A 15,816-nucleotide genomic window follows, 5' to 3' on the forward strand; every position below is an offset into this window, starting at 1 on the left:
GTGTGTGTCAGACAGACAAGAGACAGACAGTCAGACCATAACTGAAAGTGCCGGGGGCTGTGACCTACCTGTATCCTACATCAGGCTAACTGTTAGAAAATAAGATTGGGTCTACTGGTTACATTATTCCCTCCAGAAAAATGGTCAACTTGCTAAAGCCAGTAGTGCCCACAGTTTAACTCCTTTGCTCATACATAACTGTCCTGAAAACCCATAACTAAAATATGGGCTAATACACTTGATATCCTAACTTTCAACTATATAGTCTGAGCCAAAACAATCAAGAGTCCTCGGGTTTCGAAGTGCAGGTGTTCACCTGTGTCATTCCACTTCTGGTTTGACTGGAGCTGGTTTTGTGCATGTAAGGACAGAATATAACTGTCGTGTTGCTTTAACCAAACTGGAAGGGCGGCTTGTAGCCTAGGCTAGCGTGCGCCACAGAGAGGGGGAGGAAAGGAGGAGAGAAGGAAGGGAGGGAGGAGGAGAGAGAGAGAGAGAGAACTTGCGACAGGTGTAAAGCAAGTACACCGTTCTTACCTTCACCAGATAGAATTATGGCCTTTTCCTGACACAGCATTTCTTTTTCAACATTTACGCCAAGTTGGACAACACGTGGGTCATGCCCGCTTCTCGTACGGAGAGAGCGCTTTACAGATTATATTCAAGGGAAAGCATGACACCTTGAATCATTTACTCAATCAGAAATATTTTTTGGGGGGGCGCATCGCCCACTTCATGTTATTTGCTTGATATTATTTTGCTGGACCTCCTATATGGGAAGAGTCGGACTGGGACGTTGACACATGTACCGACTTATTCCATCGTCGGATTGGTCCCATTCGTCCCATCTTCGATCCTCCACCTGTTGACCGGCCGATCCCAAGTCGCAGCCTCTGACTAGGCTGCCCGATCTGAGAAGAATGGCTTCGCGCCTGGGCGGACTGTTACTGAACCAGTGGATCTTCTGCGCTTTCCGTAAGTAGCCCGTACGCTTGCACTTATTATTTTTTGTCATCATCAACGAAATGTAGGCAATTCTATGTAAAATGTTGATATGCGTTTTATATATTTATGTTGGATATTTTAATATACAGTAGGCCTGGGATATAGGCTGCAAAATAAAAACGACAAACTATCTGTCTAAGACGATTTAATACGCGCTTTTGATATTTTTTCGCTGGCCTATTGTGTGTTGTGTAGCTACACCTTGGCTGTTGTCCAGCGTCTTGGGAAAGTCTTGGGGCTCGATCGGAGATGAAAAACACTTGAGGAGTTGTCTGATATTTCTGGTAAAACAGGTTGCTGCTGTTGATCAATTTCCCTCCCTCGTGTCTGTGATTCAGCCTGACTGTTCCACCTGTGAATCCCTCCCTGGCACACACACACACACACCTCCTGTTTACCCCTACTGTATGCTGATGTGTAATGACTGTTTTCCATTAGGAACACAGGTGTGTGTGTGTGTGTGTGTGTGTGTGTGTGTGTGTGTGTGTGTGCGCGCGTGTGTGTGTGTGTGTGTGTGTGTGTGTGTGTGTGTGTGTGTGTGTGTGTGTGTGTGAAAGAGAGAGAGGGGGAGACTGAGGTTATATGCAGTGTGTTACTGTTTGTGTAGTATGCGTCTGATAATCATGTGAGTGAGATTGCTCATGGGCTTTCGTGTGTGAGGCATGTTTGTATTCACCTGTGTGTGTGTGTGTGTGTGTGTGTGTGTGTGCGCGCGTGTGTCTACATGCACAGAGGGGATGATAGATAGCCAGACAGACAGACAGGCAGGCTGCAGTCTAAAAGCAGGTACTATTCCAGTAATGTTGCATAGGCAGATTCCATGGTAAACCTCAGGCAGTATACCTGCCATGTTCACTGCTCTGAAGACACACACACAAAGACTCACTCACTCACTGCTCATATGGAAAAACGCAGCATCTGTCAGTTTAGCTAGACATGCCAAGTCTGCCGGTAAATACAGTATGTGAATCATGATACACACTTTGCCTGCTGCCTAATACACACTTTGAGAAGTACCTGGGACATAGAAATATACCAGCTAGCAACGCACTCAGTATCCCAGCCTGGACTGGCTGATTTGATAGTATGGCTTAATATGCTGAACATATAATCTTTGTGTGAATTTTATTTTTAAAAACCTTGTTTTCGAGGCAGACAACTGACAACAATCACAGGCTCATTCCACAAGGATCAGTATTGTTGTCAGTGGGCAGATCACTCTGCACTCTTTATCTCTTAAACAAGGCGTGTGTGTGTGTGTGTGTGTGTGTGTGTGTTTGTGTGTGTGAGAGTGTGTGAGAGTGTGTGTGTGTGAGTGAGTGCGTGTGTGTGAGTGAGTGCGTGTGTGTGAGTGCGTGTGTGTGTGTGAGTGCGTGTGTGCGTGTGTGTGAGTGCGTGTGTGTGAGTGAGTGTGTGTACGTGTACGTGTACGTGTACGTGTACGTGTACGTGTACGTGTACGTGTACGTGTACGTGAGTGAGTGAGTGAGTGAGTGTGTGTGTGTGTGTGTGTGTGTGTGTGTGTGTGTGTGTGTGTGTGTGTGTGTGTGTGTGTGTGTGTGTGTGTGTGTGTGTGAGTGAGTGAGTGAGTGAGTGAGTGAGTGAGTGTGTGTGTGTGTGTGTGTGTACATATGAAGATGAGATGAGAAGGCGTGTGAACATATACTTTCAGGAACATCTTTCTTTCTCTGGACAGTAACGGCTTCGCCGTGGTTCGGTTTGAAGAGTTTGAACTCTTCAAACCGAAGAAGTCAAGTCAAGTCAAGTCAAGTGACATCTTTCCTCACTCCTCTCCCGATCGCTTCCTTGGGCCGACGCCTGTCCTTCCTCTCGACTCCGCTCCCCACTTCTCTCACTCTGAAATATCCACCATCTCTCCATCCCCCACTCCTCCTCTCCACACACGCTTTCTGTCGCTCATCCCGCCGAGTTTGCAGAAGGATTGTTCGTGACACAACCTTAGCATCGGAAGGTACTGGGTTTCCTCTTTTAAGTCAATAAGTCAATCGCTTAACTATTTGAAAGTTTCGAGATTACATTACATTACATTAGTCATTTTAGCAGCGACTTACAATAATTGCATTTAATGTAGCTATTCATCAGAGCTCTCGTTTGTAAACAAGTGACTTAGAGCGTAATCTAGGGCTAAAGCCAGAGTGTAGGAGTAGCAAAATATAAATACTAGAGATCCATTTTATGTCTCTCAGCTATCACTTTTGGGACTAATCCTAAAAGTGGATCAACAATAAAGGAATCAGAATCTGAATCTGGTCCGCTGGGCAAGGTAAATCAAGTGCACCCAAGTATTTGGAAATATTTTCAAATAGTAATTGACCCAGAATCTACATTTAATGTCACGGTCATTCCCGTCAGCGCGCGTGGTGCATTTGCGGTACACTTACAGTATGTAACGCCTCAACTTCCTTTATCATCCCTCCTCCCCTGCTCCCCCCCCCCCCCCTTCTTCTGCCTCCCCCCCCCCCTTCTTCTGCCTCCCCCCCCCCCTCTTCACTAACACCCCCTCTCTCTCTCCTCCTCCTCTCACGCCCGTCTCTCACTCCTATCCCCCTCTCTCTGTCCATCTCTCTCTCCCTCCCTCTCTCTCTTACACCCCCATCTCTCTCTCCACCGCTCTCTCTGTATACCTTTCTCTCTCACTCCAATCCCTCTCTCTCTCCCTCTCTCTCTGTCCATCTCTCTCTATCTCGCCACCTCTCTCTCACTCACTCCCATCCCTCTCTCTCTCTGTCCATCTCTCTCTATCTCTCCAACTCTCTCTCTGTCCACCTGTCTCTCACTCTCACTCACTCACTCACTCACTCACTCACTCACTCACTCACTCACTCACTCACTCACTCACTCACTCACTCACTCTCTCACTCACTCACTCCCATCCCTCTCTCTCTCTCTCTCTCTCCCTCAGTGTCCGTGGTGCGGGGGGTCTTCGTGGAGCCCGCCCCCTCGTTCTCCCTGCACTCGCTGGCGGAGGCGGAGACCCGGCTGCCGTGTCACTTCCGGGCGGGGCCGGACCAGGTGGTGGTGCAGGTCACCTGGTCCAAGCACATGCCGGACGGCAGCACCGAGCAGATCATCACGGCGCACCGCTCAGAAGGACAGAAAGGTAGGCGGACGTTCGACCATAGCCCCACCCAGAGGGGTTGCTCGGGATCGTATTCAAGCGTACCTGATGTGCAACGATGGGTCTAGGCGACAAAGTTGATGGTTTTGTCTTTGTGTCCTCTGTCTCCCCCTCTGACTCTCTCTACCACTCTGCCTCGCACTCTTCCTCTCCACCTCCTATCTCTCTCTCTCTGTCTATCTCTCTCTATCTCATGTTCTCTCTCTTGTTCTTTGCCTCTCTGTCTCTTGCGCATGCTCTCCACTGTCCTCCCTCTCTCTCTTCATCCCCCTCTCTCTCTCTCTCATCCCTCTCTCTCTCCCTCCCTCTCTCTCTCTCTCTCTCTTCATCTCTCTCTCTCCTCATCCCCCTCACTCTCTCTCCATCCCTCTCTCTCTCTCTCTCTCTCTCTCCCTCTCTCTCTCCCTTCATCTCTCTCTCTCCTCATCCATCTCTCTCTCTCTTCATCCCTCTCTCTCTCTCAGCGTTCGGCCAGTGGTTCAGCCGGGTGCGTTTCGGCAGCAGCCAGCCGACAGCGGAGTCGTCCATGATCATTCTGAACACGGAGCTGTCTGACGAGGGGAGGTACTCCTGCAAGATCAACGTCTTCCCCTCGGGAAACGTAGAAAGACAGCTGTCACTCACCGTGTGGAGTAAGTCCCTATTTCCAAATGGTAAATATAGGAATTGTATGTCGTAAAAAGGCAGAATAGTCATTAAAACCGCAATGCGGATGCTGATGAAACAGCGGCATGCTGACCTGGGTAGCTAGCGCTGATGTCACGAGTTGAATGGGTTAAAACTCGCTCCTTAGTATAAATGGCGCCCACCCCACGCCATCGAATCGCACGAGGGGCGGTCACGTGTGCTGGCAAGTCAGAGGACCCGAGGTCGAACCCAAGCGAGGGCGGAAGCGACACTGACGAGCGACGCGGCGAAACCCTGCGACAGTGGTGCCGTGACCCGGATACAGTGTTGGGGTCGCTGTGGTGTGTGGAGTGAGATAAGGGGGGGAGGGGGGGGGGGTGTAACCGAGCTGGATTGTTTAAGACTCACTCCTCATTACGTCCTCATCCTCGACGCTTCCGGCGGCGTCGCTGGCTAAAGCGGCGGGCTGCGCGAGGCAGTCACGTGTGCGTCGGCGAGATGGGGGGTGGGGGGAGGGGGGGACCCGAGACTGAACCCGGCACGGGCGAGGGCCGGAAGCGATCCTGACCGACGACGACACGCGCGACAGCTTCGAGAACAAAAACAAAACAAAAACTCGGGCGTAGTCTGGGCCGGTGCCGTCTGCTCGCCTCTGTAAAACCAGTTGCAGCGCCTCGGGATAATGATGGCTTTACAAGTGTCATTCAGATCACACTCGTAATTAGGGAACTATGTACGTGTGACGGCGTACGAGCTGTAATGTACCGCAAGGAACCGTTTGGGCACCGGTCTGCGTCTTTACAGACGAACCACTTAACAACGCAGATACGATCTCAGGCTGTAATCGCACTCAACCCTAATTCTTGCGTAACACTTAAGAGCTTCCTCTCCCTCAAGCTACGTCTCACCCTGTCCGGTCTCCAACCTTTGACCCCCCCCTTCCCCAACAGCCACGCCCATCTCCTCCCTGGACCCCGTGGTCCTGGTGGAGGGCCGGCCCTTCGGACTGGCCGCGTCCTGCCGCTCGGTGGCCCGCCCCCAGCCCCGCCTCTCCTGGGACACGGACCTGACGGGCCAGAGCAGCAACAGGACCCTGGAGGGCGGCTCCGTCTCCTCCCACTTCTCGCTGTACCCCCTGCGGAGTATGAACGGGAAGAAGCTGGACTGCCTGGTGTGGCATCCTGCTCTAGAGCGCCCCCGCAGGCTCAGGAACAACCTGGTGGTACACTGTGAGTACGGGCCGATAAAATCTGTATATGCCTATCGACAAGGGTGTGTCGGGTGACGATTGGAAGTGTCACATAGTTTGGGTCTGCTGCACTTCAAACGATACGTGCTCATGCCTAGACAATTGCATACGATTCAGTGTTGTTCTGTGTGTGTGTGTGTGTGTGTGTGTGTGTGTGTGTGTGTGTACTGTATGTCAATTGGCGTATTTACACATTTACATGGGCATTGGTATGTACAGTATATATATATATATATATATATATATATATATATATATATATACTGTATAGATTCATGGACACTTGGAGGGTAGGTAAATATAAGCATCTCAGTGGATTTTATCCAGTCAATGAAAGGTCAAGCAGCCAAACTTAACTCTAAACTCATATCAACTTGATTGACTTAGTGTTTAAGTCACTAAGTCACTAACTTCACTTGGTGTTTAAGGGCACTTGTCTTCGGCAACCGGCTGTTGAAACCACCGCTGTGGTCGCGTGTGTGCCCCCCCCCCCCCCCCCCCCAGATCCCCCCAACGTGGAGGTGTCGGGGTTTGATGGGAACTGGTACGCCGGTCTGGAAGGAGCCAGCCTCAGGTGTGGGAGTGGTGGAAACCCCAGACCACAGAGTTTCACCTGGACCAGGTACGTAACACCTGGCTGACTGTACCTGAGCCACGGTTTCATCATCTTACCGACTGACTGACTGACTCAGTCTTTCCTTGTCCATTCAGTCAGTCTGTTTTGTTCCATATTTACTCCATTAACTACTAAAAGGGATAACTTACTGTTTTTCATGGCGTGTAGACATAAAATATTGTATGGGTCAAGATTTAAAGGGATATTTCGCCCCAAAATACTCTGAAGTAGAGTGAAGAGTTATTCTTAGTGCATTTTCAGCAAACTATCCCTTTAACTGCTAACTTTAAACGCCGTCTTCTGGAATTCCACTGATTTATCTCCGAGGGTTCAAGCGTAGTGTCTGTCGTATTGTAACACACCCACACGGAAACGTCTGATTCCCATGCTTTGGATTGCTAACCAGCCTACTGAAATTCTTGTGGTTCTCTCGCTTGAGTCATTTTGAATCATCCGCGGGACACATCCTGGCTGGTGGACTAATGCGCTGTCGGGGCGTGGCGCGGCCGAGGGTGGGAACAGAAAAGGACTCTCTAATAGTACAAAAAAGAGAACTCAGTAGCAATGGCTCCTAATTGGTTCCTGTGACAGTTAGGAATGAGGTTACCACATTCCTCACCCTCTCACAAGCCTGCGCTTACTCAGGGGATATCTTCCTCACCCTCTCACAGGCTAAAACTAACCCTAACCCAGGGGATGAGTTCCTCACCTTCTCACACACTAGAACTAACCCAGGGGATGAGTTCCTCACCCTCTCACAGACTAGAACTAACCCTAACCCGGGGGATGAGTTCCTCACCCTCTCACAGGCTAGAACTAACCCAGGGGATAAGTTCCTCACCCTCTCACAGACTAGAACTAACCCTAACCCTAATCCGGGGGATAAGTTCCTCACCCTCTCACAGACTAGAACTAACCCTAACCCTAATCCGGGGGATAAGTTCCTCACCCTCTCACAGACTAGAACTAACCCGGGGGATAAGTTCCTCACCCTCTCACAGACTAGAACTAACCTGGGGGATGAGTTCCTCACCCTCTCACAGACTACAGCTGTTAGTAAACGAAATGCATAGGAACCAGTTCTCTACTCGGTGTGTGAAATGTGCGTATGGGTTTATGAATCTGACACTTTTTCCACAACTAGTCTCGTGAACACTAAGCTGTTAGTAAGTCTGTGAGTAACACACAAGGCCTTCACACACACACACACACACACGCACACACACACAAACACACACTCACACACACACAAACACACTCTCACACACACTCACACACTCTCACACACAAACACACTCACACACTCTCACACACACAAACACACACTCACATACACAAACACACACTCACATACATACACACTCATGATGGCTGATTCTTCTACAAGATCAAGGGAAGGACACTGCTCCTTTACACACACACACACACACACACACTCCCGCCTCACTCGCTGAACAGTCAGAATGGAGATCTTGTTACACTCTTTCTCTCCTTACCTGCTCACACACTTACACCTCCTGGCACACACACACCCACACACACCTACACACACGCACAGCGGTTGCCGCAGTGGCCGAACCAGTTCTCTTATTGTACTTGTCAATGCAAAGCGGGTGAAGTAATTCCGGGAGTCGCGGTGTCGTGTTGCAGCTTGTGCAGCGAACAGAGAGAAGACAGTTTCACACGGAGGGAAAGAGGGAGGGGGATGACGGAGAGAGAGAAGGATGAGAGGGGTCTGAAGCGCAGGGGGGGGGGGGGAGAGACAGGAGGAGGAACAGGGGGAGAAAGTGGAGAGGGGATGTCGTTCGTGAGATTATCTGCACCGAGCGACTTTTGATTCCTCTTTCCGCATGGGGTAGGGGCTCGGGCGGGTTCTTTTCAAAGACCCAAAAAAACGTCAGGCACAACACCAATAAATATAAACCATCAGTAATTGTTAATATACAGTAGCATATATGAACTATGTGGGTTTAGGTTAGGGTTAGTAGATGGTTAGCTGGGTGCTTTTTTGATAGTAAATTAACTATCTTTAGACCATCTATTGACCATTTCCTGGAGTGTTCATATTCAAAACAATAATACCACAGTTACAGTGTGGTTTACTAGCGTCATGTCCAGGGGGTGGACTTGTACATCAAGCTGCCTCACGATAAGGAATCAGGAGATAGGCTCCTGGCCTATGGGCCACTAGGCTCCAGAACCATTGGTTCTCAAGGCTACTTTCTTACAGTGCAGTTTACTTGGGCCGAGACGTTGTCGCCCTCGTTGCCGAATGTTCCACTGGTTCCATTGAAAGGGTTCTAAGAAAAACTGTCAGAGGGCTGGCGACGTCTAGCTATGTGGCTGTATGACACTGGTGTTCAGGACTGGTGTTGAGGGTGAGGTCAGTTCAGTGGTATTGGACCTTGTGTTCAGGACGGGTGTTGAGGGTGAGGTCAGTTCAGTGGTATTGGACCTGGTGTTCAGGACGGGTGTTGAGGGTGAGGTCAGTTCAGTGGTATTGGACCTTGTGTTCAGGACGGGTGTTGAGGGTGAGGTCAGTTCAGTGGTATTGGACCTTGTGTTTAGGACATGTGTTGAGGGTTAGGTCAGTTAAGTGTTCAGGACAGGTGTTGAGGGTGAGTTCAATTCAGTGTTCAGGACTGGTGTTGAGGGTGAGGTCAGTTCAGTGTTCAGGACTGGTGTTGAGGGTGAGGTCAGTTCAGTGGTATTGGACCTTGTGTTCAGGACAGGTGTTGAGGGTGAGGTCAGTTCAGTGTTCAGGACAGGTGTTGAGGGTGAGATCAGTTCAGTTTTCGGGACAGGTGTTGAGGGTGAGGTCAGTTCAGTGGTACTGGACCTTGTGTTCAGGACGGGTGTTGAGGGTGAGGTCAGTTCAGTGTTTAAGCGGGTGTTGAGGGTGAGGTCAGTTCAGTGTTCAGGGCGGGTGTTGAGGGTGAGATCAGTTCAGTGGTACTGGACCTTGTGTTCAGGACGGGTGTTGAGGGTGAGGTCAGTTCAGTGTTCAGGACTGGTGTTGAGGGTGAGGTCAGTTAAGTGTTCAGGACGGGTGTTGAGGGTGAGTTCAATTCAGTGTTCAGGACTGGTGTTGAGGGTGAGGTCAGTTCAGTGTTCAGGACTGGTGTTGAGGGTGAGGTCAGTTCAGTGGTATTGGACCTTGTGTTCAGGACGGGTGTTGAGGGTGAGGTCAATTCAGTTTTCGGGACAGGTGTTGAGGGTGAGGTCAGTTAAGTGTTCAGGACAGGTGTTGAGGGTGAGGTCAGTTCAGTGGTACTGGACCTTGTGTTCAGGACGGGTGTTGAGGGTGAGGTCAGTTCAGTGTTTAGGGCGGGTGTTGAGGGTGAGGTCAGTTCAGTGTTCAGGACGGGTGTTGAGGGTGAGATCAGTTCAGTGGTACTGGACCTTGTGTTCAGGACGGGTGTTGAGGGTGAGGTCAGTTCAGTGTTCAGGGCGGGTGTTGAGGGTGAGGTCAGTTCAGTGTTCAGGACGGGTGTTGAGGGTGAGGTCAGTTCAGTGTTATTGGACCTTGTGTTCAGGGCGGGTGTTGAGGGTGAGGTCAGTTCAGTGTTCAGGGCGGGTGTTGAGGGTGAGGTCAGTTCAGTGTTATTGGACCTTGTGTTCAGGGCGGGTGTTGAGGGTGAGGTCAGTTCAGTGTTATTGGACCTTGTGTTCAGGGCGGGTGTTGAGGGTGAGGTCAGTTCAGTGTTATTGGACCTTGTGTTCAGGGCGGGTGTTGAGGGTGAGGTCAGTTCAGTGTTCAGGGCGGGTGTTGAGGGTGAGGTCAGTTTAGTGTTCAGGGCGGGTGTTGAGGGTGAGGTCAGTTCAGTGTTATTGGACCTTGTGGACGGACGTGTTACTAACTAGATACAACCAATGATGTTCAAGTCTGTTGCCAAGTGCTCTTTTTTTCCCCATGGACACACTTTTCTTGTGCTCTGTCACTAAATAGTTCAATTGTTCAATCTTTTCTAGTGCGGTGAACTCTTGTTTGTTTTGGAACGTGATGTTGATGAGGTCATGTTGATGTTGATGGTGGTGGTGATGAGGATGATGAAGACGACGGCGACAGTGATGGTGTGTGTGTTCGGGTTAAGGGAGTGTATGACATTCGGCCTATTGTCCCAGAACAGTTTGTACCTTAGCTCAATGTTGCTTCCGTGTTTTGTGCTTTGTTGAGTACTACGCTAATACTGTGTTCTGTGTTCCTGCTATTTATAGGAAAGGCGGAGTCTTACCCGAGGGTTTGATTCCAGGTAACGGAACGCTGCTGTTTGGCCGGCCCCTCAGCCTGACGGACGCCGGCGTCTACCAATGTACGACCAGGAATGTCGTGGGGCTGGGGTCGGCAGAGATAGAGGTCACGGTGTCAGGTAGGCGGAGTCTAACTCTGGTACTGGATGTTGGTGTTCATTGATCAATTGTATTAGAATTCTGTCCTGGAATAGATGCTTTGCATGCATGTTATTTTGCAGTGTTAACCAGTGAAATCGGCGATGAGAGCTAAAACCTTCCCTCATGTATTTGTGTGTCAGATCTGGGTAAAAAAAATACTATTTGAAAATATGTCAATCACTTATCTGTGTTTGATTGGTCGATGGGCCGTTCCCAAAAATGCCAACCCCACCCACCTGACATTCCAGGCAGTCTCTCAAGAAAATGATAATATAATCGGAAGCATTTCAAATAGTAGCAATCCAGTTCTGTGTCATTGTATACTGTATATTACAGGACTTACTTTCATAATATAATACATGATACTATATTATAATATATTTTTTGTTTTCAACACATTTACATACTGTATGTTGTTTTTTGCGTGCGTTTGTTTGTAACTGATCACGTCCCCGCCTCCCAGAATCACTTCCGAAAGGGGCGGGGTTTGACGGGCTGATGATGATCCTGGTGGGCGGAGTGGCGGCTGGCCTCCTCGTCGTCATGGTCATCGTCGTCGTTGTCGTCACACGCCACCACAAGCGCAAGAACAAGAAACTGAAGCACGAGCTCAGCGTGAAAAAGTGTGTTTTTAAAACATCCACAACTCCTCAAAAATCGCACAGTCGGCTCAACTTTACTCCTGAACCCATGTGGGAATCTTTTTTTTAATTTTTATATATATATAACTTTTTTAACGACTCTCTCACTCTCTACCTCTCGATCTCACAGGGAGGAAATCAGCACGCTCTCGCGACAAGCCTCCTTCAGAAGAATTAACTCAGTCAGCACAGACGCCAGAGGACAGGTAAATCACATCCCAGAATACCCAGAATGCCCTCCCCGCCTGCCGCATGTTCAGGCTTCCTCTCTGTAAAAAAGCCAGGTTCGGCAAGAGCTTCATTCCTGCTGCTATTCGTGCCCTAAACACATGACTACCATCTGTCTATGGTCCTGTAGTGTGTAATGTAATGTAATGTTATATCACGTCATGTCATGTCATGTCATGTAACTGTTCGATGTTTCTATTGCACTTGTTGTCTTTACTGCACTATTATGCACTGACTCTTAAATATGAATTTCCTGAACAGGACTAAATAAACTAAAGTCAACTAAACTCTAGCTGTATGCGGCAGTCCAAATATTACACCGTGGACCACTTTTACGTGCGCAGATCAAGCCGAACGTACAACCCCGAGAACTTTGGAATGGGGAATCTCTTATCGTCGTAGCTGTCTAAATTAGGGATGAGACGGTATGGATTTTTGCATTACGGTACGGTATCTAGTTACACAGTACGGTTTACGGTATTTCACGGTATACGGCATTTCACCTCCCCAACACACATAAAAAAAACAAGTATTTTATTTTGAAGGAAAACAGCTTTATTGAACATTATTGTGCGTGCCTGTGCAGTGTGAAATGTAAAGTTTCAGCAGCACATTATTGTGTAATACCGTAAACGTACTACCGTAAACACAGGGAATGTCACGGTTCTAATACCGTGGACATTTTACCGTGGACATTTGATACCGCGGTTCACGGTTTTACGGTATACCGTCTCATCCCTAGTCTAAACATCGGCTTAACCTGTGTTTGTTAAACGAACGCGCCGCGTCTCTCCTCTCCCTCCTTCCGGAAGCGATGTGGTGATTGTCTCTATTTTTTCCTCCACAGACAGAGGAGAGCATCCCCCTGAGGGTGGAGGGGACCCTGCGGACCAGTCTCTCCTCGTTGGGGGTCAGTCTACATGTCAGTCTGTGTCTGCGTGCGGGTCCGGGGGCCGCGGCGCTGGTCGCCGGATGCCGGGCGGCTCGGTTCTGAACCGGGCCAGAGAACGCCGCAACATGTATACTCTCCCGACTAAGCACGTCTCACATATTATCACACTAGCACACCCGGGGCCAAATACCATTCGTTTGCTTGAGTCTGCCTGGTGTGTCGTCTGGCCGGGGTTCGCAATTAGGGGAACAGACAATTGGTTCAATTGTGCCAGACCAGAACAATCAAGCACAGATAAGTCATCGAATTTGAAATAGTATTTGGACCCAGGTGTGCTCTGATTCTCTGTCTAGACTTAGTCTGGGAACCTGGACATGGATGGGTTCAATGTTGTTTTTGTTGTTGTTTTTGTTGTTGTTGTTGATGAGCTTTTTACCTTCACTGCCTCAGTTCCACGTGTTCTGAGCATTCTGAGTGACAATGTTAGAGAAAAAGTACTACCGGTCAAACCCCCATAGCTGGAAGTGAACCTGTACACACACGAACTGACATGCGCCATACGACAAACGGTACTTGAACAGGAAGCGAGGCTCTGTCGAATGTCACGCTATCTTTGTGTCCTCACCGAACAGGAACAGGCTCGTTACAGAGACAGCCCTTCCACCCTCTCCGGCGGGCTGGGCGGAGGGGGCGGGGCCCTGGACTCCCTGGGCCGACCGGTTCTGTACAACGCCTCCCGGAGGGGCCGGGAAAGGGCCCTGGAGCGGGAGGAGGACAGCCGGTTCCGGCGGACCGAGTCGTACGTGCGGAACAGCACCATGTCTCTGGTGAGGGTGCGAGGGGACGTCTGTCACGTCTGTCGACAAGAATGAATATTTCCTCTTGAACCCGGTCGAGGTGGCGTAGCTAGCGCCGTTCAACGGAGCAGTCATCTCTCTCTCTCTCTTTCTCCCTCTCTCTCCCCCTCTCGCTCTCTCTCTCTCTCCCCCTCTCTCCCCCCCTCTCTCTCTCCCTGTCACTCTCCCCCCCTCTCTCTCTCTCCCCCTCTCTCCCTCTCTCTCTCTCCCCCTCTCTCTCACTCTTTCCCCCCTCTCTCTCTCTCTCCTCCTCTCACTCTCCCCCCCACTCTCTCTCCCCCTCTCTCACTCCCCCCCCCCTCTCTCTCTCTCTCTCACTCTCTCTCTCTATCTCTCTCTCTCTCTAGCAAGCCCACCTCCACCAGCCTCTCCAGCCCTCGCCCTTCCCCATGGTGCCGTCCACCGAGCTGCTGAGGTCCCTGAACGGCGGCGCCATCACCCCCACCGAGGCCGCCTCCCGGCAGGGGGGCGTGGCCAGCCGGAGCCAGCAGCACTCCCCCCTCAGCTGCACCTACCCCCCGGTCACCGACGAAGAGGAGGAGGAGGGCGCGGGGGAGGGGGACCCGCTCGCACGGAGGAGCCCGATGAGTCAGGGCCCAGGCGATGACCGCTACAGCGAGACCAACAGTTCCCGGACGTCCGACGCCGCTCCGAACCACTGCCCGCGGAGCAACGGGACCCTGAAGAACATGGCCGCCGTCGGGTACGGGCCGCACGCCACCGTCGCGCTCAAGGCCCAGATCGTGTGAGGGGGAATGCTCGAGTTCCGGCCCGGCGAGCGGTCGCAGCGGATTTGACGCCCCGTTACCGAAATCAAAACCGATGAGTCGACGAGCTGCGTTGGACGGAGAGCCCGCGCGTACGCATTCACACACAGTGGCCTCGCAGCTGTGCGCTCGACTACACACACACACACACGCACGCATACACACAAACACGCACACGCCTTGCCAAACATCCTCCCTTCCGGACCGGGTCGGACATACGCGATTGGTCGGTCGGCTCCGGCTTTTTACCCAGCATGCAGTGCGCTGTGGTATTCGTACCCGGCGGCGTACATCCGCTGGTTTTCTGCCCACACTCTGGCTAGGATCTGGGAACGTCGCCTGGAGTGCCGGGACATTTTTGATTGCAGCGATATATATCACCTGACTGCATATTCTGTGCCGTGTGCACCGCAAAGACTCATCGATAGATACCTCGCTTAGTGTCTGAACATAAGCTGACATCTGGAGGTCGATGTGATGTGAAAGACAGCCCACACACAAGGCAGTATCGCCAAAAACCCGTCAACCTCTGTGACTATGACCCTGCAGTTGAATGTTTGATTAACACTTATACACTCATATTAACACTAGTTGTTAATATCAACACAAAATGTTGTATATCAAGACTTTTTTTCATGGCCTTTCTAATGTTGACTTGGTTACAGTGACTGCAGCCTAGATAACCTTTGCTTTTGAATATCAATGAATATGCAGTTAGGCTACGTTAACTCTTAAGTTAATACCCGAACTGGCACGGGGCACGGAAAAGAGGAACACTGAGCAAATACTGAACACTGAACACACTGTGTTCGTATGGCCGTCATATCAGCAACACCGCCCCTCCTACTCTCTGGACCTGTCTACTTCCTGGACGGAATGCCCTGATGTGAGCGGCTGTGTGGTCAAAGGCGGTCAGGGTCGTGTCAACTGGGCGGACTGTTAAAACCAACTGCCAAATGAACGCGAACTTGGATTCCTTGGACCGTTTTTTTTTGTGTGCGCCTGAATCTTATGTGAAAGCCGAACCTCATGACTTACCGTTGCGTGTCTGTAGCCTATTACAGAGAGCACATGGGGCCTGCGATGTGCCAAAGTAAATATACACATTGAGACTGGCTTTGTGGGCCAATTATGAAGTATTACTGTGTTTTGAACACACATGTACGTAGGCTATTTTTAATGCCTTGGATACAAGTGCCTTGTATCTTTTACACTATTTTATGGGATTTTTTGATTATGCTCTTTTTATCTCTCATATACATGCCTTGGCCTGAGGAGCAGGTGTGTCTGTGTATTATTCTTCATGCAAATATTTTTCTTCCCCTCCTAATTATAGCCTTTTGAGCCATGGCTCAAAAGCCTGTGATCGCCATCGGACTGTAAATTGTTAGTATACTGCCCTC

At 50.2% G+C, this 15,816-nt stretch overlaps 1 protein-coding gene across 1 annotated transcript; it reads left to right on the plus strand.

The window, feature by feature from the left end:
• Positions 1 to 920: 920 nt before the first annotated feature.
• Positions 921 to 14,395, plus strand: nectin4a (nectin cell adhesion molecule 4a; the record flags this gene model as incomplete). Its single annotated transcript, XM_084451621.1, has 11 exons — positions 921 to 975; positions 3,929 to 4,126; positions 4,609 to 4,776; positions 5,722 to 6,000; positions 6,525 to 6,642; positions 10,855 to 11,006; positions 11,492 to 11,651; positions 11,800 to 11,875; positions 12,745 to 12,807; positions 13,422 to 13,616; positions 14,003 to 14,395. 11 exons carry the CDS (start codon positions 921 to 923, stop codon positions 14,393 to 14,395), a joined length of 1,857 nt encoding a protein of 618 aa, XP_084307747.1.
• Positions 14,396 to 15,816: the final 1,421 nt, after the last annotated feature.

This window comes from Borostomias antarcticus (assembly GCF_949987555.1).
Source record: "Borostomias antarcticus genome assembly, chromosome: 17".
Lineage (NCBI taxonomy): Eukaryota > Metazoa > Chordata > Actinopteri > Stomiiformes > Stomiidae > Borostomias > Borostomias antarcticus.